The sequence below is a fragment of the Globicephala melas genome, chromosome 6 (genome assembly GCF_963455315.2).
Source record: "Globicephala melas chromosome 6, mGloMel1.2, whole genome shotgun sequence".
NCBI lineage: Eukaryota > Metazoa > Chordata > Mammalia > Artiodactyla > Delphinidae > Globicephala > Globicephala melas.
In genome coordinates this window covers 6,737,453-6,764,075 of record NC_083319.1, presented here as the reverse complement: position 1 = coordinate 6,764,075, position 26,623 = coordinate 6,737,453, and the positions used below count along the sequence as shown (strand labels likewise).

At 54.7% G+C, this 26,623-nt stretch overlaps 1 protein-coding gene across 5 annotated transcripts in view; it reads left to right on the top strand.

The window, feature by feature from the left end:
* USP20 (ubiquitin specific peptidase 20) overlaps nt 1–21,549 on the top strand; it is a 49,041-nt gene extending 27,492 nt beyond the window's left edge. For all 5 annotated transcript variants that reach the window (XM_030838594.2, XM_060300312.2, XM_030838597.2 and 2 more), the window contains 18 exons: nt 877–990; nt 2,353–2,431; nt 4,828–5,275; nt 5,652–5,792; nt 6,127–6,242; nt 6,503–6,675; nt 7,335–7,429; nt 13,503–13,536; nt 13,727–13,772; nt 14,935–15,115; nt 15,194–15,320; nt 15,655–15,824; nt 15,919–16,000; nt 17,028–17,136; nt 18,046–18,148; nt 19,354–19,425; nt 19,906–20,082; nt 20,208–21,549. In XM_030838594.2, coding sequence (XP_030694454.2) covers nt 877–990; nt 2,353–2,431; nt 4,828–5,275; nt 5,652–5,792; nt 6,127–6,242; nt 6,503–6,675; nt 7,335–7,429; nt 13,503–13,536; nt 13,727–13,772; nt 14,935–15,115; nt 15,194–15,320; nt 15,655–15,824; nt 15,919–16,000; nt 17,028–17,136; nt 18,046–18,148; nt 19,354–19,425; nt 19,906–20,066 — 2,251 coding nt within the window. In that variant the 3' untranslated portion in view covers nt 20,067–20,082; nt 20,208–21,549. The remainder of the gene's footprint in view (nt 1–876; nt 991–2,352; nt 2,432–4,827; nt 5,276–5,651; nt 5,793–6,126; nt 6,243–6,502; nt 6,676–7,334; nt 7,430–13,502; nt 13,537–13,726; nt 13,773–14,934; nt 15,116–15,193; nt 15,321–15,654; nt 15,825–15,918; nt 16,001–17,027; nt 17,137–18,045; nt 18,149–19,353; nt 19,426–19,905; nt 20,083–20,207) is intronic.
* Nucleotides 21,550–26,623: the final 5,074 nt, after the last annotated feature.

Here is a 26,623-nt window from a genome sequence, read left to right as displayed (position 1 = left end):
GGAGGGATGGGGGATACGCATACATAGAAAAGTCTAGAAGGACATGCCCCCAGATCTACAGAGTAGCTATCCTCACGTAGTAGGATTAAGGTCAGTTATTATTGTTTGCTTAGTATTTTTAAGTTTTTCTACAGTAAATGAGTATTTCTTATGTAATAAGATAACAAAAACAAAGAAAAGGGGAGTGGGGGAGATGCTTTTGGGCTCAGGAAGGTTTCCAGGAAGGGGCTGACGGGAGGACAGGCAGTGGTTCCTCTCGTTCACACAACAGTCTTTAAAGAAAGACCCTATTTCCAAACACAATCACATTCTAAGGTACGGGGGTTAGGACTTCAGTGTATGAATTTTTTTTTGTTTTTAATTTTTTTTTTATTTATTTTTGGCTGCTTTGGGGTCTTCGTGGCTGCATGCGGGCTTTCTCTAGTTGCGGTGAGCGGGGGCCGCTCTTGGTTGTGGTGCGCGGGCTCCTCATTGCGGTGGCCTCTCGTTGTGGAGCACGGGCTCTAGGCGCGTGGGCTTCAGGAGTTGTGGCACGTGGGCTCTAGAGCGCAGGCTCGGTAGTTGTGGTGCACGGGCTTAGTTGCTCCACGGCATGTGGGATCTTCCCTCACCAGGGCTCGAACCCATCTCCCCTGCATTGGCAGGCGGATTCTCAACCACTGCGCCATCAGGAAGCCCTCAGTGTATGAATTTGGGGGGATACAATTCAGCCCACAATAGGTGGTGTCCTTCAATGCCTTCTGCAGGCATTTCTGGCTCCAGGGGCCACAGTGCATCCCACATAAGATGCTTTTGCTTCTCCACCCGGCTCTTTGTAAACAACGCCACGCTCCCCTTCTTTTCTCTTCTGACCTGGCTCCCTGCCCCGTCCCCCAGCCCCCCACTGACGCAGTTCTTCTTGGAGTGTGGAGGCCTGGTGCGTACAGACAAGAAGCCAGCCCTGTGCAAAAGTTACCAGAAGCTGGTCTCTGAGGTCTGGCACCGGAAACGGTGAGTTGACCAAGTCCCTAACCTGGGGCAGGGGTGTGGGGGTGGGTTTTCTGTCGGCCCCTTGAGAGAGCACTTCCTGTGCCTTCAGCCTCTCACCATCACTTGCTGTGTTTTACCCTGTGCAATGCTTACATCGGCCCTTCGAGCTGTAGGTCATAGCCAACTCTGTTTCACAAATTGGGGAACTGAGGTTCAGAAGATTTAAGGATCTCGCTCAAGATAGCACGTCTTGTGAAAGGTGGAGCTAGAATTTGAGCCTGGTGCGGATTGAAGATGGCAGCATTTTGCAGCGTGTGTGCTGAGGTCCAGAGTTGTGTGGTGACCACTCCTAGGTCCCAGCCATATCTGTACATGTAGGAAAGGATTTCAGAAGTGGCTGGCACTGACGTTCAGGGGCTTTAGCTCAGTGAAAAAGGACTTTAAAGACCAGAAGCCTGGGTTAGATCTGTTTCTCCAGGAAAAGTTAAAATTGGGACTAATTTCAAGTGAGTGCTGGGAATTCCCTGGCAGTCCAGTGGTTAGGACTTTCACTGCTGTGATCCGGGTTCAATCCCTGGTCGGGGAACTAAGATCCTGCAAGCTGCGTGGTGCGGCCAAAAAAACCCAAAACAAAACAAAACAACAACAACAAAACAAACTGTGAGTGCATAGAAACATGTTAAGTGTAAAAGCAGATTATTGAACAGTGTGATGCAGCATAATTCCAATTTTAAGAAGCCACATTTAAGTGTTTACCTGCATGTAATTTTGTATATGCATCTGTATTTTCATGGAAAAATCTGGAAATCTTAATGGTAGTTATCTCTGGGTGGGGCTGTTAGTGTTGATGATTCTTTGTTGTACTTTTCTGAGATTTTCTGTTTTTCAATCATGCACATGTATTTTTTTTTTAAAGCAGCTGTCATTTTTATTTATTTTTATTTATTTATTTAGCCACGCCACGCCACGTGCGGGATCTTAGTTCCCCGACCAGGGTTTAGACCCACGCGCCCTGCAGTGGAAGCGCACAGTCTTAACCACTGGACCACCAGGGAAGTCCCCATGTATTACTTTTGAAATTAGAAAACCACGATAAATATTTTATAATGAGAACAGTTTTAGGGTAGCTTGTCGTGGGCTGGTGGGACACGATGCCCTCCCAGTCAGGAGCCTTCTGCCTCACTGAACCATGACTTGACGTTTTCCTTCTTGACCTTAGAGATGTGCAAACCTGCTGGGGCTGCCGGCCGGGTTAGCACCTCCCAAAGTTGTAGTAAACGCATCCCTGAGTCTGATCTGGCTGTACTGGCTGCCTGGCTGCCCTCATGGGCTTGAGCAGCTCAGAGCAGGCCACCTGTACTAATGGGTCTGGTCTTCCTACAGCCCCAGCTACGTGGTTCCCACCAGCCTGTCCCATGGGATCAAGTTGGTCAACCCGATGTTCCGAGGCTATGCCCAGCAGGTAGGCCGTCCGGCCCCCCGGGGGACACACCCAGGGCTGTAACTTACCAGGCCTGGCTTTGAAGCCAAGACCAGTGTGGAAATCGGCAGCAGCAGCTCTGCTTTTCCAGGCAGGGCTCCTGGATCAGACCTGCTGCCTGAGCCCTTCACCTGTGTGGGGACGTGGGGGCCTCCCGGCAACCTGGTGTTCTCCCCACTCAACAGACGGGGAGACTGAGGCTCAGCGGCCAAGTCCTCACCCACTTACCACGTACCAGTTACACAGCTGGTACGTGGCAGAGGGGAAAGTTGACCTCGGACAGCCTTATCTCCAGGCGTGTGGCACCTCAGCACTCACCCAAATCGGCACGTGGCCTCTTGTTCCCCAAGTCGCAGGCAGGATTTCACTTTTATTAAAGTAAACATCTTGATGACAAGTTTTTGTAAATCTAGAGAACCCCTCTGAACCCAGTGATGCCTTTCTATGGCGTAAAATCATGGGCCCAAGATGAAGCAGAACGCAGCCACACACCTCCCCCTGCCCCAGGCGGACGGTCAAGTGGTCCAAGTCCTGCCCCAGAGTGGGGTTTCGCTGCTGGCCTGAACCTGTTTGCACTGCCGATGCTGCTGCCTGTGGGGGGGGCCCAGGAACAGAGCAGCGGTCACTGAGGGATGCCCTTGGCCCCCCTCCTTCGGCCCCCACTCTCCCCAGGGTGAGGGCTGCTGGGCCCTTCTCTGCTCACACCCTCAGTTGGTTGAACACTTGGCCTCTGCCTGAGAAGCCCAGCGTTGCCTCCACACCGCCCTTTCTGGGGGGTGATAATACCCACGGTGATCAGAATCCACCATGCACCATTTATTAAGTGGTCAGTACCTGCCACATAAGGTCAGCCCTGTTTCTACTCACAGAGCTCTCATGAAGTGGGCCCCGTCATCACCTTCACGTTATAGGTAAGGAGCTGAGGCTCAGAGAGGTTCTACAAGTGGCTCAGGTCACACAGTGCACAGCGGCAGGGACGGGATTTAGGCTTACCTGAGCCATCCCTCACCGCAGCGCTGCCCTCCCTGTACAAGGACCCCTGCTGGCCCTCAGGCTCTCGGTGAGGACACCGGGGAGGAGGGCTGCTCGGCTGCTGCCCAACATCCACTTGACTCCAAAGCATCCCTTTCTGTGGATCTTGGACGTAGCACAGGGGACGTGTCTGAGTCTGAAACATACAGGTAGCTGTAGGCCTCTCTTAATGGCCAGAGGATGCTGTCATGCTTCCACGTGGCTTGAGATTTTAGCAACGAACACAGGGTACTTTTGTTAAAAGGAGGAAGCAGAAAGAAAAGTAGATGACGTATTGAGGGCCTGTTTCTTAAAAGGACCTTTCAGTGTCCCTGACGCACAGGACACACGTCTCCTACCCCCTCCCTGATGCTCGATGGAATCCAACCAGAGCCCTCTTCTACCTCTGCTAGAATTGAGAAAACGAGGCCCTTCTCTCCATATCGGTGACCTGAGGCTTTGGGTGCTTGGCTGGGTCTGGCCACTGTGTGGTCCCCACCTCGTTGGGCAGGAGTTGGGCTCGGGAGCTGCTTCTGACATCCAGGGCAGGTACTGTGAGGGACAGGACTGGACTTTGAACCCAGTGGCCCCACACAGCACCAAGTGTCCCCAGCTGTCAGAGGCCGGCCACCGTCATCTTCTGACCTTTTAAAGCGCCTCCTGTGTGCACTGCTCATGGCTGGGCCAGTGGGCAGGCTGGGCCAGAGGCCTCGCTGCCCTGGCTTCCTCTGGGTTATGACGTAGTCACAGTGTAGTCGGAATAACAGCGTCACTGCTGGGATTTGAGACCCGGCCAACCCGAAGAGGCACCTTAGTCCGAGTCGTGCCCAGGCCTGCGGGAAGCCTGTTCTCCTGCACCAGTCTCAATGGCAGCAGAAGGCGTGGGCACGGGGGCTGGTGAAGGACTGGAAGGGCAGAGAGAACCAGAGGCAGGTCAAGGATGCAGGCAGCCTGGCCTGCTGGGTGGCATTGCTCCCTCCCTGTGGAACTCAGCTGAGCACTCACCTGCAGACGCACTCACAGTGTCACCTTTGTCCTACTCGGGCTCCCTGCCCACCATCACTGTCCCCTCCTTTAGGGAGCAAGGCGACTTTAATGGCTGAACGCGATATGTCCACTCTCTCCCATGCTGAGCTGGGAGCAGGGCTGCAGGTGATGGAGAGCAGGAGCTGGGTCAGGTGGACCTGGCTCACCACCTCTGCTCTGCCGCTTCACAGCGTGAGGCCTGGGAGGGGTCGGCCAGCCTCTCGAGGCTCAACGTCCTCCTCAGTAGGAGGGGACTTAGGACAGTCGTGTTGAGGAGGCCACTGTGAAGGGTGCCCGTATGGGCCCCCCAGCATCCGTGTCGACGCCGCCCCTGGTTCCAGGACACCCAAGAGTTCCTGCGCTGCCTGATGGACCAGCTGCACGAGGAGCTCAAGGAGCCCGTGGTGGCCGCGGCGGCAGCGCTGACCGAGGCTCGGGACTCAGACTCGAGCGACACGGATGAGAAGCGGGAGGGCGACCGGAGCCCATCAGAGGACGAGTTCCTGTCCTGCGACTCCAGCAGCGACCGCGGTGAGGGCGACGGGCAGGGGCGCGGCGGGGGCGGCCCCCAGGCTGAGACGGAGCTGCTGGTCGCGGACGAGGCGGGCCGCGCCATCTCCGAGAAGGAGCGCATGAAGGACCGCAAGTTCTCGTGGGGCCAGCAGCGCACCAACTCGGAGCAGGTGGACGAGGACGCCGACGTGGACACTGCCATGGCCGCCCTGAACCAGCAGCCCACGGACACGCAGCCGCCGTCACCGCGGTCCACCAGCCCCTGCCGGACACCAGGTACCAGCCAAGCCCCTCGGGGCATCGCGGCCCCGTTTGTCCAGCTCCTGCTGGGGGGCAGAGCACCCACAGCCTGCTCAGCTCCGCCCCACCCTGGGGGGCTCTCCCATGAGACCCGACTTACCGGTGAGAAATCGGCTAAATGATGTGTCCAGACTCACTTGGACTCAGAGCCCGCCTGAGCCCTCCGCTGGGAACGGGAAGGGTGTGGACAGCGCGTTCTGCGTGGGGCTGGGGGGCTGGGGTGGGCCCAGGACAGAGGAGGTGTGGTGGGTTCAGGCCTCAGTCCCCTTAGGAGGCGCTGGCAGGTCTTCCTGACCAGGCCCGGGGCTGGCTCGGCTGCCCTGCCCCAGCACGGTCCCCCCTTTGCCCCCAGAGCCGGACAATGAGGCCCACATGCGCAGCGCCTCTCGCCCCTGCAGCCCTGTCCACCTCCACGAGGGCCACACCAAGCTGGCCAGCAGCCCTCCTCGTGCGAGCCCCGTGAGGATGGGGCCGTCCTACGTGCTCAAGAAAGGTTCGGGGGAGCGGGCGGGCAGGGAAGGTGGGCCGGGCATCCCCGCGTGGAGTCGGGGCTGGGGTGGAAGCCGCACCCCTGGCTGCCGTTTTTGGGTTTGGAGTGCTCTTTACCAGGGGCTGGGCTGCCGCACTCCTCACGCAGTGTCTCTGAACCCTCTAACACGGCTGGGACACGAGTGGGGCCCCATCCCACAGACGCTGAGTGAGGCACCAGGAGGTGAAGAGACAGCCAGTCACATGACTCATACAGATTTGACTCCAAGTCCTAGCACCCACCCCTTGCCCCAGACAGGCCCGTGGGGGCTGGGCCTAGCCCTGTGCTGTGCCCCCAGCCCAGGTACCAAGCTCCGGCAGCCGGCGGCGGAAGGAGCAGCGCTACCGCAGCGTCATCTCAGACATCTTCGACGGCTCCATCCTCAGCCTCGTGCAGTGTCTCACCTGTGACCGGGTGGGCGCCCTGGGGGAGGGGAGGGACACACCGGGGTCCTCACGCAGCTTGGGGGTTGGGCGCTGGTTCTCTGCCTGGTGCCCCCTGCCTTTCTCTGGGGCTGGGCCCCGGTTGTGGGCCTCCCGTGTCCCGGGCACGGGAGCAGGCTCTCTGCCCCACACCTGCCCTCTGGTGGCTGGGGTTTGGGTGCAAACTCTGGTTGGTCTGGGCAGGGCGGAACCCTGGGAAGTGGAGACCCAGGCTGACCTTCGACCCCACAGGTGTCCACCACGGTGGAGACATTCCAGGACCTGTCGCTGCCCATTCCTGGCAAGGAAGACCTGGCCAAGCTCCACTCGGCCATCTACCAGAATGTGCCAGCCAAGCCGGGTTCCTGTGGGGACAGCTCCACCGCCCAGGGCTGGCTGGCCTTTATCGTGGAGTATATCCGACGGTATGCCACCTTCCCGCCCGCTGGAGACACAAGACCACCCAGGCCTGGCCTTTCTGGAACTCGCAGGCTGACAGGCGACAGACCTTTAACAGCAAAGTACAAGCTTTTGCAGGGCTGAGGGTGGAGTTCGGAAGGGAGCTTGAGGCTGAAGGGGGCTCAGGGGTTTGCCAAGTGGGGTGGGAGTGCTCCTCAGCCGTCCTGGGATGGCCTGGTTCGGGTGGGCCTCTGGGTCGGAAGGCAGGTGACGATGGAGAGTGTGACTAAGTGGCAGCCGGAAAGGGAGGCGGCGGCTGGAGTGCAGGCCTGGCCCTGTGGGGAGCGCCGTGGTGGCCTTCCGGAGTCCCCACTGTGTGCCCCAAGGCCGGCTTTACCTGCCTGATGTCAGGAACCTGTACTCTGCCCAGAAGACAGGCCAGCGTGATTGGGGCCCCTTCACAGATAAGGAAGGCGAGACTCGGGGGGAAGTGATGTCGCCCTCCCAAGGACACGGAGCTGCTGGCTGGCGGTCCCAGGCTTCCGGCTCCAGACTTCCGCCCATTCCACCCACTGGGGCCAAGCTGCCCGTCTGGGCCCAAACGGACCCCAGCCCAAAGGCCCCCACGTCTTACTCTCACCGAGGCCCCGGCAGCACCCCCGCCAACCCCTTTCTGTCTCTGTAGGTTCGTGGTATCCTGTACCCCCAGCTGGTTTTGGGGTCCGGTGGTCACCCTGGAAGACTGCCTCGCCGCCTTCTTCGCCGCTGATGAGCTGAAGGGTGAGTGGGCCCGGCTGGCTGGGTCAGCACACAGTGCAGGGTTTCTGGGGCTCACTGTCAGAGCCCCACCCCTGCCTGTCAGGCTGGGCCTGGGACTGCACACTGTCGCAGCCCCGCCGCCTGTAGCTCTTAGGGGTTCACCTGTTCTCCTTCCTTTACCTGCTCGGTGGACGAAAAGAACAGTCTTTAATTTTGCGTTTCCTTGATTATTGATGAGCTTGAACTTTTTTTTTTAAGTGTATTGGCTGTACTTCTTATTTTAAAATTTCCCATTCCTGTCCTTTTCCTGTTTTTCTGTTCAGTGATTGGCATCGCACTAACCTTTGGGAAAACTCTTTTTGTTTAATTTTTAATTGTGGTAAGATATACATAACATAAAATGAACCATCATAACCATTTTTAAGTGTTCATTTCAGTAGTATTAACTATATTCATATTGTTGTGCAACCAATCTCCAGAACGTTCTCATCTTGCTGAACTGAAACTATCCCTTAAATAGCAACTCCCTATTCCCCCTTCCACCCACCCCCGGGCACCCACCATCCTACTTTCTGTCTCTATGAATTTGACTATTCTAGGTTCCTCATCTAAGTCAAATCATATGGTGATTGTCCTTTTGTGACTAGTCTACGTCTATTAGCGTAATGTCCTCAAGGCTCATCCATGTTGTAGCAAGTGTAGGATTTCCTTACTTTTTTTTTTTTTAAATAAATTTATTTATTTATTTTTGGCTGCGTTGGGGCTTGGTTGCTACGCACAGCCTTTCTCTAGTTGTGGCGAGCGGGGGCTACTCTTCGTTGCGGTGCGTGGGCTTCTCATTGCAGTGGCTTCTCTTGTGGCGGAGCATGGGCTTTAGGCACGTGGGCTTCAGTAGTTGTGGCGTGCGGGCTCAGTAGTTGTGGCACACAGGCTTAGTTGCTCCACGGCATGTGGGATCTTTCCGGACCAGTGATCGAACCCGTGTGGCCTGCATTGGCAGGCAGATTCCCAACCACTGCACCACCAGGGGAAGTCTCTCCTTCCTTTTTTAAGGCTGAATAATATTCCATTGTGTAAATGGGCCACATTTTGTTTATTCATCATCTGTCAATGGACACTTGGGTTGCTCCCACCTTTTGGCTCTTGTGAATAATGCTGTGATGAACCATGGATGCACAGATATCTCTTCAAGATAGTGATTTCATTTCCTTTGTTTATATACCCAGAAGTGGCATTGCTGGATTATATGATCGATCTATTTTTAATTTTTTGAGGAACCGCCATACTGTTTTCCTTGATAGCTGTACCAATTTACATTCCCACTAATAGTGCACAAGGGTTCCCTTTTCTCTACATCTTTACCAACTTGTACTCTCTTGTCTTTTAAAAATATCTCTTTCTGGGAATTCCCTGGCGGTCCGGTGTTAGGACTCCGCGCTTTCACTGCCAAGGGCCCGGGTTCAGTGCCTGGTAGGGGAACTAAGATCCCACAAGCCACGTGGCACAGCCAAAAATAAATAAACAAACAAATAAATAATTTTTTAAAAATCTCTTTCTTTTTGACAATAGCTATTCTGACAGGTGTGAGGTGGTGTCTCACTGTGGTTTTGATTTGCATTTCCTTGATGATTAGCGATGTTGAGCATCTTTTCATGTACCTGTTGGCCATCTGTACATCTTCTTTGGAGAAATACCTATTTAGATTCTCGGCCCATTTTTAAATTGTACTATTTGTGTTTTGCTATTGGCTTGTATGAATTCTTTATATATTTTGGATGTTAACCCCTAATCTGATATATGGTTTCTAAACTATTTCCTACCATGCTGTAGGTTGCCTCCTCATTTTGTTGTTTCTTTTGCTGTGCAGAAGCTTTTTAGTTTGCTGTAGTCCCACTTGTTTAATTTTGCTTTTGTTGCTTGTGCTTTTGGTGTCATATCCAAAGAATCATTGCCAAGACCAATGTCAAGGAGTTTTTCCCTATGTTTTCTTCTAAGTGTTATGGTGTCAGGTCTTACATTTAAGTCTTTAACTGATTTCAAGTCGATATTTGTGAGTGATGTGCGATAGGGGTAAAATTTCATTCTTTTGCATGTGAACATCCAGTTTTCCCAACACTGTTTATTGAAAAGATTATCTTTTCCCTATTGAGGATTCTTGGCTCCCTTGCCAAATATTAGTGGACCATATATGCATGGGTTTATCTCTGGTCTCTCAATTCTGTTCATTGTTCTATGTGTCTGTTTTTATGCCAGTACCATCCTGTTTTGTTTTGTTTTTAATTTGGTCATACCGCATGCAGGATCTTATTTCCCCGACCAGGAATCAAACCTGTGTCCCCTGCAGTGGGAGGGCAGAGTCTTAACCACTGGACCGCCAGGGAAGTCCCAGTACCATACTCTTCTGATAACTGTAGTTTTGTAGGAGAGTTTGAAATCAGGAAATGTGATGCCTCCAGCTTTGTTCTTCTTTCTCAAGATTGTTTTGGTTATTTGGGATCTTCTGTAGTTACATATGAATTTCAGGATTTTTTTTTTCTATATCTATGAAAACATCATTGGATTGCTTTGAATCTATAGATGACTTTGGGTAAGATGGACATTTTAACAATATTTCTTCTGCTCCATGACCACAGGCTATCTCTTTATTTGTGTCATTGTGTGGGAACAACTCAGTCTTCCTCCTGTGTGTCTCTCCTCTCCTCTCACACTACTACCACACAGCACTTTGGACACCAGGTGTCTGGTGGTTTTCCCACGCCAAGCAATTATGCAACACCAGCCAGGGATCCTACAGTTTCACTTGATTCCGACACTATCTACCTGGAGATAGCGTCAGATCCCACAGGTTAAGGACTCAGTCCTACAAGACCTCCCCCTCCCCAACTTCAGACGCCAGTGCAGGTTGTCACCTGGGCTTCTGACTGGCTGGCTATAGACGGGAGGTTCCAGCGGCCCCCTCCTTGGCTTCAATTAGAGCAGCTAGAGCGGCTCGGCTCGCAGAACTCAGAGAAACATTTTGTTACTAGGTGACTGGTTTACGATAAAAGGATATAACTCAGGAAGAGCCAGATGGAAGGGGCTCATCGGGCAAGGCATGTGGGAAGGGGCCTGGAGCTTTCATTTGCTCTGGGCATGACCCTCTCCCCAACTTCCCCATGTTCACCAGCCCAGAAGCTTTCCAAAGCCCATACTGTTGGTATTTAATGGAGGCTTCTTCATGTAGGTATGATCAATTATTAGCTCCATCTCTAGCCCCTCTCCCCTCTCTGAAGAATGCCAGGTGGTGCTGAAAATTCCAAACTTGCAGTTATGGCTTGGTCTTCTGGGTGGCCAGCCCCAATCCAGAAGCCCACCCAGAGTCACCTCGTCAGAACAAAAGACCCTGCCATCACTCAGGAAATTGTAAGGGATTTAGGAGCTCTGTATTAGAAACCCTGGTCAAAGACCAAATATTAGAACAAAAGATGCTCCCAGTGCTCTTATCACTTGGGAAATTGCAAGGACTTTAAGAGCTCTGTGCCAGGAACCCCGCGGAGAGCCCACTATGTGTATTTTCTACTATCTCACATCCACCTTCAATTTCTTTCATCAACGTCTCGTAGTTTTCAGTGTACAAATCTTTCACTTCCTTGGTTAAGTTTACTCCTATATGTTTTATTGTTTCTGATGCTTTTGTAAATGGGTTTGTTTATTTCTCATTCAGACATTTTATCATGAGTGTATAGAAATGCAGCTGATTTTCGTATGCTGATTTTGTGTCTTGCAACTTTACCGAATTAGTTTGTCAGTTCTAACAGTTTTTGTGGCGTCTTAAGATTTTTTATGTAAAAGATCGTGTCATCTACAAACAGACAGTTTTACTTCCTCTTTTCCTATTTGGATGCCTTTTACTTCTTTTTCTTGCCTTTCTCTGACTTCCAGTACTGTGTTCAATAGAAGTGGTGAGATTGGGCATCTTTGCCTCGTTCCTGATTTTAGAGGAAAAGCTTTTATCTTTTCACTGTTGAGTATGATATTAGCTATGGGTTTATCATATATGGTCTTGATGATGTTGACTGCATTCCTTCTGCACCCAGTTTGTTGAGACCTTTTATCATGAAAGGGTAATTGAAATTTGTCAGATGCTTTTTCTGTATCTATTGAGAGGATCATATGATTTTTATCCTTCATTCTATTAATGTAGTGTATCATGTTCATTGATTTGCGTATGATAAACCATCCTTACAACCCAGAGATAAATTCCACTTGATCATGGTGTATGATCCTTTTAATATGCTGTTGAAGTCAGTTTGCTAGTATTTTTTTTTTTTTTTTTTTTTTTTTTTGCGGTACGCGGGCCTCTCACTGCTGTGGCCTCTCCCGCTGCGGAGCACAGGCTCCGGACGCGCAGGCTCAGCGGCCATGGCTCACGGGCCCAGCCGCTCCACGGCATGTGGGATCTTCCTGGACCAGGGCACGAACCCGCGTCCACTGCATCGGCAGGTGGACTCTCAACCACTGCGCCACCAGGGAAGCCCAGTTTGCTAGTATTTGTTGAGAATTTTCCTGTCTATATTCATCAGGGATATTGGCCTGTAGTTTCCTTTTCTTGTAGTGTCCTTATCTGGCTTTGCCATCAGTATAAAATGAGTTTGGGAGTCCTCCTTCCTCTTCAATTTTTTGGAAGAGTTTGAGAAGAATTGTTAATTCTTCTTTAAATGTTGGGGAGAATTCACTGGTGAAACCATCTGGTCCTGGGCTTCTCTTTGTTAGGAGGGTTTTTTATTACTGCTTCAATCTCCTTAGTCATTGGTGTTTTCAGATTTTCCATTTCTTCATAATTAAGTCTGGGTAGGTTGTATGTTTCTAAGTATTTATCCGTTTCTTCTAGGTTATCCAATTTGTTGTGTTGGTGTATATTGGTCATGGGAGTGTCCTTTGATCCTTTATACTTCTGTAGTGTCTGTTGTATGTCTCTTCTTTCACTTATAATTTTGTTGGAGTCCTCTTTTTTTCTTGGTTAATCTAGCTAAAGATTTGTTCATTTTTTTTCTCTTTCCAAAAAAACAACTCTTAGTTTCATTGATTTTTTTTTCCTGTGGTCTTTCTAGTCTCTGTTTTATTTCTGCTCTAATCTTTATTATCTCCTTCCTTCTGTTAACTTTGGATTTAGTTTGTTCTTCTTCTGATTCCTCGAGGTGTAAAATCAAGATTGTTTGAGAGCTTTCTTTTTTCTAGATGTAGGCATTTATTGCTATAAAATTCCCTCTTAGAACTGCTTTTGCTGTATCCCATAGGTGCTAGTGTGTTGTATTTTCAGTTTTGTCTCAGGCTACTTTGATTTCCTTTTGATTCCTTCTTTGACCCAACAGTTGTTCAGGAATGTGTTGTTTAATTTCCACATATTTGTGAATTTTTTAGGTTTCCTCGTGTTATTGGTTTCTAGTTTCATACCACTGTGTTTGGAAAAGATATGAGATATGATTTCAGTCTTCTTAAATTTGTTAAGGCTTGCTTGGTGGGCCAACATACCCTCTGTTCTGGAGAATGTGTGTGTGCACTTCTGAAGAACGTGAATTTTGGTGCTGTTGGATGGAATGTTCTGTTCATGTCTGTTAGGTTCATTGGGGCCACGGTGTTATTCAGGTCTGCTGTTCCCTTGTTAATTTTCTGTCTGGATGATCTATCCAGTATTGAGGGTGGACTATTGAAGTTTCCCACTATTACTGTATTGCTGTTCATTTCTCCCTTCAGTTGCGCTTTAATTATTCAGGTGCTCCAATGGGCTGCCTGTATATTCACAATGGTTACATCCTCTTGATGAATTGATCCCTTTATCACTGTAGGGGACCCTCTTTGTCTCTTGTAACTGATCTTGGCTGACAGTGTACTTTATCTGATGTAAGTACAGCCACTCCTGCTCTCTTTTGGTCACCACTGCATGGAATATATTTTTCCATCCCTTCACTTTCAGCCTCTGTGTGTCCTTGCAGCTAAAGTGAGTCTCTTGTAGTCTGCATGTTGTGGTTTTGCTTCTAAAGCCTAAGTCATTATGTGCCGTCCTCCCCCATTTTCCATCCCTGCTAACCTTCGTCTCTGTATTTTACTGCCCTAGGTGACAACATGTATAGCTGTGAACGGTGTAAGAAGTAAGTGTGTGCGTTCTAGAGGCTTCTCCCCGACTTCCTGTTTCCATCTGTGGTCCATCTGTGTTCCACGTCCTTCCCCCGGGCTCCCCCAGATAGCTTGACCTCACAGAGTAAGCTGGGTGGGAGGGGTGCTCCCCAGCCTGCCGGCCCCCTCCCTGGGACGCTCACGTCCCCCACTCTCTGCTCCCAGGCTGCGCAACGGCGTGAAGTACTGTAAGGTCCTGCGGTTGCCAGAGGTGAGTGGGCAGCCTCCCGCCACCTCTGCCTGCTGGGCCTTCTCCACCCCGAGCGGTGCCGTGCGGGGCAGAGCCCGACCCCCTCCCGGACTCAGGAGGCCCGTGGAGACTGCTGCTCTGGCTGGGCGACCCCCCGGGAGGGTGTGGCCGCTGGGGAGGCTCGTTGCTCGGTGTGTAGCTTGGAGCCCGGCTCCTTCATCCCTCAGCACGTCTCGTGCGGGCGGGAGGCAGGTGTGGGGCGCCGAGGGCACCGTCTGGAGTAAGGCATAGGCGGGGCTGTTGGGAAGGCCTTTCCGAGGAAGTGGCATCTGAGTGGGGCCTGAGGACATAGGCGGGGGTCGGCCTGGAGGAAGGAGAGTGGGGAAAGGACAGGTGGGCAAAACCCCAAAGCAGAAGCGGGCTTGGCCTAGGCTTGTGGCTGCAGCGAGAGGAGCATGGCCTGACGCGGGTGCCAGGCCGGGCTGAGCAGGTCTGGGGAGCCAACGAGAGGAGCGTGGCCCGACGCGGGTGCCAGGCCGGGCTGAGCAGGTCTGGGGAGCCAACGAGAGGAGCGTGGCCCGACGCGGGTGCCAGGCCGGGCTGAGCAGGTCTGGGGAGCCAACGAGAGGAGCGTGGGCCAATGCAGGCGCCAGGCCGGGCTGAGCAGGTCTGGGGAGCCAACGAGAGGAGCGTGGCCCGACGCGGGCGCCAGGCCGGGCTGAGCAGGTCTGGGGAGCCTTGGTGAAGAAGCCTCCTACAAGTCGGCGCCCACAGAACTGGTGGCCAGAGTTCTTCGGGTGGTCAACTCGGTGGGCCAGTGACAGCTTCCTGTGCAGACCAGCCCAGTGCTCGGGGACAGCCCATCCTGACCGCCAGTCCTGTTAGTGCAGCTCAGCTCTGCTGTCACATCTGCCTTTATCCCTGAAAGCTGGCCTGGCCCGGCTCCCACGCATGGTTCTTAAGTGTATTCGGAGTCAAGGGCGGGGCCATCAGTTCGCCTGGTCTCTGGAAGGCTCTAGCCACTACGTTTCTTGTTTTCCCCTGGGTGACGGGGCCTGAGTGGGTCAAACAGCGGACTAGTGGGTGCCCCAGAGCCCCGCTCCGAGGCCCCCGTCGGGTTGCCAGTGGTCCCAGGGCCCTGGCCAGCCCCGGGGTGACTGGCGCCTCCCCTCCTTCCCCCCAGATCCTGTGCATTCACCTGAAGCGCTTTCGACACGAGGTGATGTACTCGTTCAAAATCAGCAGCCACGTCTCCTTCCCCCTGGAGGGACTTGACCTGCGCCCCTTCCTCGCCAAGGAGTGCACGTCCCAGATCACCACCTATGACCTCCTCTCGGTCATCTGCCACCACGGCACGGCAGGCAGTGAGTCCAGCCACCTGGCCCCACCCCGGCCCCACGCCGGCCCTAGGGCGTTTGTCACCCCTGCCTCTCCCGCCGCAGGTGGCCACTACATCGCCTACTGCCAGAACGTGATCAACGGGCAGTGGTATGAGTTCGACGACCAGTACGTCACCGAGGTTCACGAGACAGTGGTGCAGAACGCCGAGGCCTACGTGCTCTTCTACAGGTGGGGCCCGGGCAGCGCGTGGGGGGCTGAGGGACCGCGCCTGCGCCCCAGGACTTCAGCCGGTGCATGTCGGGGTGGTGGCGCCTGCGAGGGCTTTAGGCCAGGGAGGAGTGAGGATTTGGGTTTTTAAGAAAGAGCCCGCTGGCTGCTGGTGGGAAAGCTGGAAACCCAAGTAGTCGAGTTGGGTTTTCTCCGGTGGTCCCGGTCGGAGGTGATGGCGGCCGCAACTCCGGCAGGGGCGGTGGAGAGATGCTGCGGGGTCCGGGAGGCGGGGCTTTCCTGCATGGGGCGTGGCTGCGGCTCCTGATCTGCCCCCGCCCCGCCGCCACCCCAGGAAGAGCAGCGAGGAGGCCGTGCGGGAGCGGCAGCAGGTGGTGTCCCTGGCCGCCATGCGGGAGCCCAGCCTGCTGCGGTTCTACGTGTCCCGGGAATGGCTCAACAAGTTCAACACCTTCGCCGAGCCGGGGCCCATCACCAACCATACCTTCCTCTGCTCCCACGGAGGTCAGGTCGCCTTCTCTGCGATGGGCTGCGGGGCGGGTGGGCCTCGGGGCGGGTGGGCCGAGCCCCGCTCTCCATCCTGTGCCTTCCTCCGCAGGCATCCCGCCCAACAAATACCACTACGTCGACGACCTGGTGGTGATCCTGCCCCAGAACGTCTGGGAGCACCTCTACAACAGGTACCGGTGGCCGCGGCCGGCCTCTGCCGTGCAGGCCGGGCACTCAGCTGGGCGGGAGTGGGGGCAGGCGCGGGCGTGCCTCCGTGACCCCACGCCACGCTCACTCAGGCAGCAGGGCAGCACGCAAGCAGTTGTGGGGCGCCCCTGGCAGCCTTGTCTGCATCGAAAAAGATGCCCGCCTTTGGGGGCATCCAGCCGGACCCTCCCAGTCACAGGGCACGGAAAACTGGTCAAGCCAAAGCGTGGTATTGGCCCTCTCGCAGACAGTCGTGGGGCTGCTGGCCGCCGGGCAGCCGGGCCGGTGTCTCCCCAGCCCCGTGCCTGGCTCAGGGGGCCGGGGGCGTGTGCTGCCTGGGGCCTTCCAGGTTCAAGTCCGTCAAGACCCCGAGTGTGTGACTCTGTCGTTGAGGGGAGAGCCCCTGGCCGGGCTCGGGTCACTCTGGATCCGGGAGGCCGGCTGTGCCACGGCCGAGGGGGTGGTCAGACGGGCGGGGAAGGAGAGGCCAGGGAGACGCTCTGGACTGGCTTTGCTTCACCCACTCACAGCTCAGGCACGGCCCGTGCCCTGCGGTTGGTGGGTGGGTCAGAACCCCACAGGGAGCGGCATCCCCAGGTCCTGTGGGGGGATCCCCCCCGCAGAAGGATGTGCAGCCACGCTTTGATGTCGTCCTTAGAGTCAGGCCAGGCGGGCTTTGGCCGCCATGGCTCCTGCCCAGTGGCCAGGAGAGGAAGCGAAAGCATTCAGCTGTCCTTCGGCCATTAGGCACGTATTTGTGAGGCGCCTGCCCCGCGGCGGGCGCTCTCCTGGGTGCTGTGGGCTCTCGGGTGCGCAGGTAGCCGTGCCAGTCGAGTGGGGAAGACGAGACAAGTAAACAGGCCGCGCACAGGGTGCCCAGGGGCCCAGTGGCTGGGCCAGGGCGGCATCAGGAAGCCTCGCTCTCCAGCAGGTTCTCTGCTGCCTTCCCCATGGGGCCTCCCCTCAGGGTTCATGACTCCCTCTCTCTCTGCACCTCCCGCCCTGGTGCAGGTTTGGGGGCGGCCCTGCCGTGAACCATCTGTACGTGTGCTCCATCTGCCAGGTGGAGATCGAGGCGCTGGCCAAGCGCAGGCGGATTGAGATCGACACCTTCATCAAGGTGCCTGGGGACGGGGGTGGGGCGCGGGAGAGCCGGGCCCCTGAGCCGGGGGAGCTGAGTGCAGCAGGCTCTGTTTGGAAGACCTGTTCTGTGGGAGACCAGGGTGGCCAGAGGCCTGGCCTGACATTGAAGATTTTCACCGGCGGAAGGGGGGTGGGTTTAGCGAGTTCAGGTCCCTCTGCCGGGAGGCTGCCAAGCAGCTGGTAGAGGAACAAGTGCTGCCGTTAGGGGCCGCACGGTTCTTTATTGTGCGGGTTGTAGGTGTTTAGCAGCATCCCTGACCTCTACCCACTCGATGCCCGTGACAACAAAAATTACCTCCAGACACGGGCGGGTGCCCCCTGGGGGCAGAGTCCCCCCCCCCGCCCCCCTTTGGGAGCCACTGGGCTCTACAAACTGACACGGAAAGGTGCATTAAGTGAAAAAAGCAAGTCGCAAGGTAGGACCCAGCATGATCCCATTTTAAGGAAGGGGACTTCTACAGGGGACACGGGGGTGTGTGAGGACTGAGGCCCCTCCTGCTGCTCAAAGCAGGGGGACTCGGGGACCCTCCATCGTTCAACAGTCCAGGGTTGGGCTGTTAGATACCCTGCTTTGTGGTCATTATATGTGAGACATCAGACTGGTGAGGAGTGAGCAGGGGACACGTTCTATTAAGTGGTGGGGGAACAGCATCCACCGTCTGATCTCAAGCGGCTTTTTGAAAAGTTATTAACAAGAGATTCACCCAAATGCTACAGCAGTCATCTGAGTGGTGGGATCGTGGGAGATGTTCCTTTTCTTTGAACTTGTCTGGGCGTTCAAAACTTTCTCTGCGTATCTAATGTTTGGTAAGAGTCCGGGGTGGGGACTGACCAGTGGGATGTTGGATATTCACGCCGACCTTCCCCTCGGCCCCGCGCCACCCAGCTGAACAAGGCGTTCCAGGCCGAGGAGTCGCCCAGTGTCATCTACTGCATCAGCATGCAGTGGTTCCGGGAGTGGGAGGCCTTCGTCAAGGGCAAGGACAACGGTGAGTGAGTCAGATGGCACGTGCCCGCCACTCCCCACACCAGGAGGGGCCTGGGGCTGCTCACCTGCTGGGAGCGTCCCAGGGGGCGGAGGGCGCCTGCCCAGAGGGCACGTGCCTGAAGGGGTAACACCAAAAACCTGCCGGGCAGGCACAGATCCTGGGCGCCCCCCTGCCCCGCCCCTCCCCACCGAGTGCCGGGATCGCCGTCCTCACCCTGGCCAGGCCTTCTCACTGCAGCAGGACAGAAGCCATCTGGCTCTGCCCCTTCCCTCCCTTACCCTCTGTCTGCAGGTGCCCGGGGGTGGCTGCTCTTCCCTCCTGCCAGGCCCTTTCCCTTGGGGACTCTGTTGGCCTAAATAATAGATTTTAGTTGACAGATGGCTTCAGACTCTTAGGAAAGGACTTGGACGCCACGTCCTCTGATCGCTCGATTTACAGAGGTGGAAACAGGCCCCAGCAGAGGGCCGTTCCCAGAGTCCCTCACGGTCCCCGGCAGGGAACAGCTGAGCCCGAGCCGCGGCCTGCACGCGGCCACCCTCACGGCCCCCGAGTCCCACACTCGGCTTCCAGGCCAGGCTTCGGAGCCTGGCGGGGTCAGCAGAGCCAGGAGCTTCCGCGCCCTGGACATCTGCCCTTTACAGCATAAGCACCAGGACGCGGGAAGGGGGAGGGGCCTCCCTAGTGGCTGCGTCGGTCCAGAACCCGGCTCCAGAGTCGCAGCCCCACCTCGGGCCCTGGCTCTGCCTCCTGCCAGCGCTGAGCTGGGCGGTCACGTCGCTGCTCACCTCACCCAGTTGTTGAGTGCTGAGCTGGTGGGGTGCATGGGAGGGTGCTCACCAAACACAGCTGCCATCAGATTAGGACAATGTCCACCTGGCACCGGACGTCTACCCCACCCCCCGCCCCCCACTCCATGCTAAGGGTTGAAACCCCCTCTGCTGGGTCCAGGGATGCCACAGTCCCTTCTGGCTCTCAGACTCGTGGAGGTGAGCATTTGGTGCCCTAAGCACCTCGGCCCGTAAGAGCTTCACGCTGACCCCTTGGGCCCGGGACAGCCTCTCCGGGATCGCAGGTGTCGGTGGTGCACTCTGAGGATGGCTCGTATCTGCTGAGGGGTGGAAGGCTGTGGCGGAGGAGGGGACCAGGCTTTCTTCCCGTTGGTGCGGAGGACCAGAGGCACTGAGCCTGAGCCCTGTCTGTTCCAGAGCCCCCCGGGCCCATTGACAACAGCAGGATCGCACAGGTCAAAGGAAGCGGCCACATCCAGCTGAAGCAGGGTGAGAGTCTCACCAGCCCCAGCCCGGCTCCCCTCTGCCCCTCCTGGCTTGCAGGTCTCACCAGGCGCCCCCTTGCCACCTGTCTGAGTCGGGCTGTGACATCTGTCCATGTCCAGGTCCAAGACTCGAGCGGATGGGCCAAGGTGCCTGGCCTCTGTGTGGTTCTCACGGCCCCTCTGCCCCTACCCACGCCCTCTCGCCACTCTGCCACCTCACCTGCCTGTCCTTTTGCGTGAACCCCACGCCCTGGGAAATGAGGGGCTGCAGCCATCGTAGTGCCCTCTCGGGTCCTCAGAGAATGGACATTCCCCTGGAAAATCCCAAGATTCCCATTTACAGCTAGCTGTGCACGGAAGCCCATGGTTGCCCTCCATCCCCATTGGGGCCTGGCCCTCCCAGACCCCCCACTGCCAAGACGGTGGCTTCAGCGAGGGGGCGAGGGCGAGCCCAGCCTGACCGGTAGCCTCTCGGGCCCTGCAGGAGCTGACTACGGGCAGATCTCAGAGGAGACCTGGGTGTACCTGAATAACCTGTATGGCGGCGGCCCCGAGATCGCCCTCCGCCAGAGTGTGGCCCAGCTCCAGGACCCGGACAGCTTGCACGGGGAGCAGAAAATCGAAGCCGAGACCCGGGCCGTGTGACTCAGTGGGCCAGTCTGTAAGTCCTCTCCTCCTTCCGCGGAGACCCTCTCGTGTCCCTCACGTGTTGGAAGAGCGCCCTGAGGCTGCTTGGAAGGACCTTCGTGAGGCCCCCGCCGGCTGATGACCCGGGTGTCCCCACAGGCCCCGCCTTTGCCCTCCTCCCTGCGGAGGGGGCGTCTGTACCCGGAAGAGAGGCCGGCTGCTCTGGAAACCCAGATGTGTTAAGAGGCAGAAAAGTTGTTTTGGTTCACAGTGAGTAATGCTGCAACTAGGAAATATATCCACTTCAGGCTTGTTAAACGACCAAGGCTCTGCGACGTTAACTCGGGTCTTTGTCTCGGCAGTGCCCTCGTGTCACTGCTGTCGTTGTGTCCCCAAACCTGCCCTCTCGCTAGCTCGGGCCCAGCTTTTGTCCCTGGACCCTCAGTCAGGGGCCATGGCCTTGGCACAGAGGATCGGGGAGCGGCTGCCGCTCCGCAGGCGTTTCCGACTGGCTGCTGGTCCAGCGCCTGAGTCATGGGTCGACGGTCAGAGCCGCGAGCAGGTGCCAAGCCCTCGGCAGTGAGGGCGCTGCCGCTGGTCCCTGGGCCAGGTCCTCCCGAGGCCCTGCTCCGCCCCCGCACCTCCCGGTCGTCACGGAAGCCTCCTGAATGCTGGGCGGCTCTCGATGTTTTTCATGCAGACTGATGACGCCCGACACGTTTGCGATTGGGACCCGAGGGCGGGGTTGGCTCTGTCAGTGGGGCTCGTTTCTGAAGGCAGCGGTGCTGCTGAGCTGGCCCTGTGGATTGGCTGTCATTTGCCCCTGCCGGGGACCCAGGTGATGAAACAGAAATACCTCGCGTTGCTATGTTCGCTGCTGCTGCTGCAGCTTCCCCGGGGGCTGACATCTCTCCCCGACACCGAGCTGCACGGGGCCCCTGGGCTGGCTCATACGCGCGGGTCCTGGAAGTGCGCCTCTGGGTGCTGAGCGAGGCCACTGCTGGGGGGCTGGGACCTCCGAGCACAGCGAGGTGGCGCTGAAGCCCCTGGACGAAACGGCCGTGGCCAGTGCTCAGCCCGTCAGGGTCAAAGCGCATGGAGAGTGGGAAAGGGGTCCCGGGACCAAACCCCCCAGATCCCGTGGCCCTCAGCCTCCATAGAAGCAGATGTCAGTGGAACTTGCAGCAGGCGGTTCTGGCGGAGCCCCTGAAGCTCTCACGTGTCACTCACTTCTGTGATCTCGTTTCACCCGGATCTGGTTCCTTCTCCACCGAGGCAGCATAAGATCAAAGAACAAGCCACTGTTGGAATTTCTGGACATTTGCCACAGTCCTTTGGAAGTTGCTGCTGCCGCCAGCGCCAGCGGCGACCCCCCTGCAGAGCCCGGCGGTTGCATGTTGCACTGTTTGTGACGTAGACTCCGCTGTGCAGGTTGTAATCTCGCCCCACGTCTGCGCCGTCTAGTTTGTGCTCAGAATGTCATAATAAATATGTAACGTTCCCCACAGCCCGTGCTCTCGTCTCTGCACCCGCCGCAGTTAATTCTGTTACTGGAGGGAGAGGGAAGCTGGCTGCCGTGGGGGAGGGTCATGGGGGAGGGCGGTGGAGCCACGGTGATTAATGTTTGACCTTTCGAAGAAAAAAGGATTCTTATTCTAAGCTTTTGCTTTTTCGTTTTGTAACATACAAAAAGAATCTGCCAGAAAAACTTAACGTGCATTAGATTTTTAAAAATGTAGATAGAAACCATATTGCTAATGCTCAAATGAGCATGCTCCCTTTTGGCTTTCAGAGTGATAGAGATCCTTGCAAGTGTGCAGGCCCTGGAGTTGAAGGTGATTGGCTTCCTTTACAGACCCCTTATTCCAGAAGGGCTTTTTACTTGAATAAAACAATGCAACTTAGCAAACCAGTTCATGGACTTAGAGAAACATGTTTGCATGAATTCTTACAAACTGCTTCTTACATTTTCTGGAATGAAAAGTGAGAATTTATTTTTAAAAGATGTGCTTTTTTTTATATATATAAATTTATTTATTTATCTTTGGCTGCATTGTGTCTTCGTTGCTGCACACGGACTTTCTCTAGTTGTGGCGAGTGGGGGCTATTCTTCGTTGCAGTGCACAGGCTTCTCATTGCAGTGGCTTCTCTTGTTGCGGAGCACAGGCTCCAGATGCGCAGGCTCAGTAGTTGTGGCTCACGGGCTTAGTTGCTCCGCGGCATGTGGGATCTTCCCAGACCAGGGCTCGAACCCGTGTCCCCTGCATTGGCAGGCAGATTCCCAACCACTGCGCCACCAGGGAAACCCCAAAAGATGTGCTATTAAAAAAACCTGATAAAACAGCTTTTTGAGCCTATATATTTAAAAAACAAAACAGGAGTGTGTGCTGTAACTCCTTTGAATTCCTGTGTGCAGCTCTCTCCACATGGAGCTTATCTACTCCGTGCCTACGTTTCCCAGTGATTCACTCTACTGTGAGATGGTTCACGTTTGGTTCAGAAACCAGTTTTTATTTCTCCCATTTCCTGTTTTATCAAGATTTTGTTGTTGTCGTTCAGCTTGAATTATAACGCCATCATTTGAATATACGTAATTCAGAAAAACTCCTTGACGTGTTCTAGCCTTAAAGGTCCTGCATACATTTTAAACACATCTTAACTATTAGCTAGGTTGCTGTACTGGAGACTGTTTAGTGCTTTGCTTTTAGGGAAACAGATGTTGAACCTCACATTTTTATAAGGTAACAGTATAATTAAAAGGTGTAAATGTCTTCATCTCTTAGGCTTGCTTTCTCCTAAGGTTGCCCAAGCAGTGGTTGGATTTTATTCACATGACTACAGAAATAATACTGAAGTTGGATAAGACCTCTCTATGTTCGTGTCTTTCTTGGGGCTAGCAGCCCTGATATGGTATAAACCACTTGTGTTTAAGAGTAAAAACAGTATATGCAGTTTTCACTGAACTTAAAAATGAAAATCATGTCACCCTATTGTAATCTGTTGGTGCCTTTTTAGACTGTAGCTTCATCACGGCAGACCTTGATGTTTATTTCTTATTTAACCCTCCTCTTTACACGTAAGCATTTTTAGAAGGGTCAGATTTCTTGTTTAACTTACATGGAACTATGTAGAGTACAACCCAGTGATATCAGACAAGAATTAATACTTCACTCTACTTCAAATGCTTATAAAGCTTTTATTGAGTTAGATTTTGCTGATGCAAAGTTTACAGCCTTCTGGTACTGAAAACTAGATACACAAAACAATGTTACAGACGATAAAGATAAAGAGTATGTTTTCAGGGCTTTGAAAAAAAATCACTTAAACTCTTACTACTGAATAGAGTAAGCCTGGAATCCTGTTTATAGTCCAGGGAAAAGAAAGTCTGCATTTGTTTCATGGCTTAAAGCATCTGGTTTATGCATATTACATTGCAGTAGTGATACTGAAAAATTGTCTCTTGCCTAACGTTTTTACTGTCCTATGACCAGGAATTAAGTTTTAAAATACTGCTTGAAGATGGCTGTGCTAACTAATGTCAATGCAGGAGCAATATTTTTACCTGTTTCTAGATGACAGTGTTACTAAAATTTCTAAAATGAAGGCGTATGTTTAGTCTCAGTTACTTAAGAAAAATATAAATTGTAAAAAGGACTCAGATAAATCATGAACTCAGAGGAACTTTCAGATCGTCATTGTTCAGAAGCCAAATAAATAAAATGGACCAAAAAAAAAAATTAACGTGACAAATGACCAGACACCCCGGGGGCTTTGCATGGCTCCCCGAGAGCCAGCGCATCCAGAGGCTTCAGGAGGAAGTGGAGGCCGAGCTGCTTTAAACACCCATCGGCCTGTGTCTTTCCTTTCCTGGAACCAGCCCCGGCCCCAGAGAAGGGGGCCAGATGCGCTCGGGGGATGAGGCCAGCACAGCCCGCAGGCCGCTCCCCTCCTGGCATCACACCACGGACCTGGTGCCTCCCGGCTGCTCAGAGCAGCCTCGGGGCAGGGGTTCCCCTCCCTGGACCCTATGAGGGCTGCACTGGGGACACCCTTTCCCTTTCCTCCCCGACGGCTGGTGTTGGCACCTCCGCCACAGCATCGTGGTTGCTGGTGGCTGGCATCGGGCTGGTGGCTGGCATCTCTCACATTTAGTGATGCTATAGTGGTTTATAGTCTCTCTGGTTTTGGTTGGTTCTGTTTATGCTTTGGGGGTTTGGAGGGGAGAGGAGAACTTGAGATTTTATGTATGACTTTAAACATTCGCTTGTGAAATCCCATCAGACATGCATGTGCAGAAAAGGTTCAACACAGAGTGATACAACAGGTGACAGATACCCGCCCCCAGGTAGGACTGCTACCAGTTCCACTGAAGCCCCTTCGGGGCCTCCTGATCACTGACCCCCCGCCCACCCCAGAGGAAGCTCCTTCCCTGCGTTTCTTTCAGCCCTCACTTTTCTTTATAGTTTCACCACATACGTGTGTGTCTGAGCATCATTCTAGCTTTGCTCACATTTGAATGTTGGATTCCATGGTACAGATTTTGTGATTGGCTTTTCCTGTTAAACATGGAAGATGGGATTGGGAAAGTTTTGTCTGGAGGGTTGCTTGATCCGGAGGTTTGGAGACATTCATTTGTTGTATGTACTGCAGGAAGGTGAGAGAGAGAGGTAGGCACCAGTTGGCCTTAAGATGTTTCCTCTATACTTTCCCTTGAAATACCAGGCTTTTCAGTGGCTCGGCCGAGATGCTGGCACGTGAAGACAGGACAGGAGCGTGTGGTTGTTCACCTCCATTCACAGACGAGCGGAGACAGGCAGTGCTGGGCGGCAGGGGAGGCTGTCTCTGTGTCCTGTCTCCCACGTGCCATCCCGTGGTCGGGCTTCTCCTCCAGGCTGGCCCGGGCCTCGCTCCAGCGACACCTTTTAGAGTCACAAGCCAGCCGGCAGACTGGGGAGTTTGTAGGCCAACTGCCACCTGTGTCTGCAGGCCTTTCCACCTGTCTGTGCTTCTGGTGACAAAGCTGCATCAGAAAGTACATTCCCTGGTGGTCCAGTGGATAAGACTCCACACTTCCAAGGCAGGGGGCACGGGTTCAATCCCTGGTGGGGGAACTAGGATCCCACATGCTGCGTGGTGTGGCGGGGAGAAAACAAAACAAAAAACATTTGCAAGGTGCAGCCACCCCAGAAGTATAGCTTCCTACCTTTGTTCTAGTTGGAATTATGTGCAAACGTAAATTATCCTGTGAGTCCTTCACGACCTGAGTTTGAGCCCCAGAGAGCCTCTGGGGAAGCAAATGGTGTTTTGGAATCATACCTCCCTCTGGCTCTCTTCCCTACGACACCTTTACCTACAGCAGAGAGAGGCCCCGTTGGTCGTAGCAAAGGCACAGGGTGCAGAAGAAATTGATGCCCTTGGGAAGAGCTGTGAAAAAGAGCTGTCCTCATTTTGGACAAAGTGTGTCCTGGAAGGCTGCCCTAGGGATGTGCTGGGATGCCGCCTCCAGGCGTTGCTTGGACCTGACACCAGCGAGCAGCCCAGCTGAGGGCTGTTTGGAGAGCCCGAACTGCGGGCAGGGCTCTTGGCCTGGCGTGTGGGAGGATGTGCACCCCGTGAGGGGCACGAGGCCCCCGGGGCAGAACGCCGCAGCACCCAGGGGAATCCTCCCCGCCCCTGCTGCTTCCGGGGACCAACAGAGGAAAATGAGGAAATCCCTGTTTCCTCCTGCGGCTTTTGGTCCCTTAGCTCTGAGGACAGAGCCACGTTGGGGGCCGTTCTCAGTTTATGCTGTACCTTCTGTGGCCCAGCGACGTCTCCAGCTAATGGGAGGTCATTTAAGTAAATGGCACTCACTGTACCGTCTGGACAGAGACAGCGTTTAAGTCAGGGCCTAATGCACGCAGCTCCGGAGAAACGGCCCCTGGCACTCAAAGAGGCTGCGAGGTGCCATTTGCAGCGTTTGCGCGTTAATCTCCGGTCTCAGAGGGCGCTGGCAACAAGGCTTATGCCTCCCCTTCTCAGAAAAGGCCGGCAGAGGCCAGGGAAGAGGAAGAGAGGCGCCCTCCAGGCCAGGTGGGCCCTCACTCAGCCCCGCACCATCCATCTCTTGCTGTCCCGTGGGTCGCACAATTCCAGAGATCTCTTTTGCTTTAGTTAAAAAAGTGACGGCATACTCGAATCCCCCCGCCTCTGCCCACTTCCATTTCCTACCTGGTCACCCTGCTGGGGACCCTCGTCCTTCCTTCCTCGCCCGCCGGCTTCTCTCCCACTAGGGGTCGCCAGCGCCTGTGCGCGGCGGCGGCGGCGGCGGCGGGGGGCGTGGCCTGGGCGTGGCCGGCAGGTGGGGAGCGGGGAGAGGCGGGGAGAGGCGGGGCCGAGCAGGGCGGATGCTGAGATTCCCAGACCCACCGGAGGAGCCTGACAGACGGGTCTGAGTCAGGGGTTTCTGCGCTTGCAGAGCTACCTTCGGGAGCACACCGGGAAACCAACTAACTGCCCGCAGCACATACTGCGCTGCCGCCGCTGGTTTCCGTGTGCGATGGGGTGAGGCGTCACCTCCCCAAACGCTTGAACCA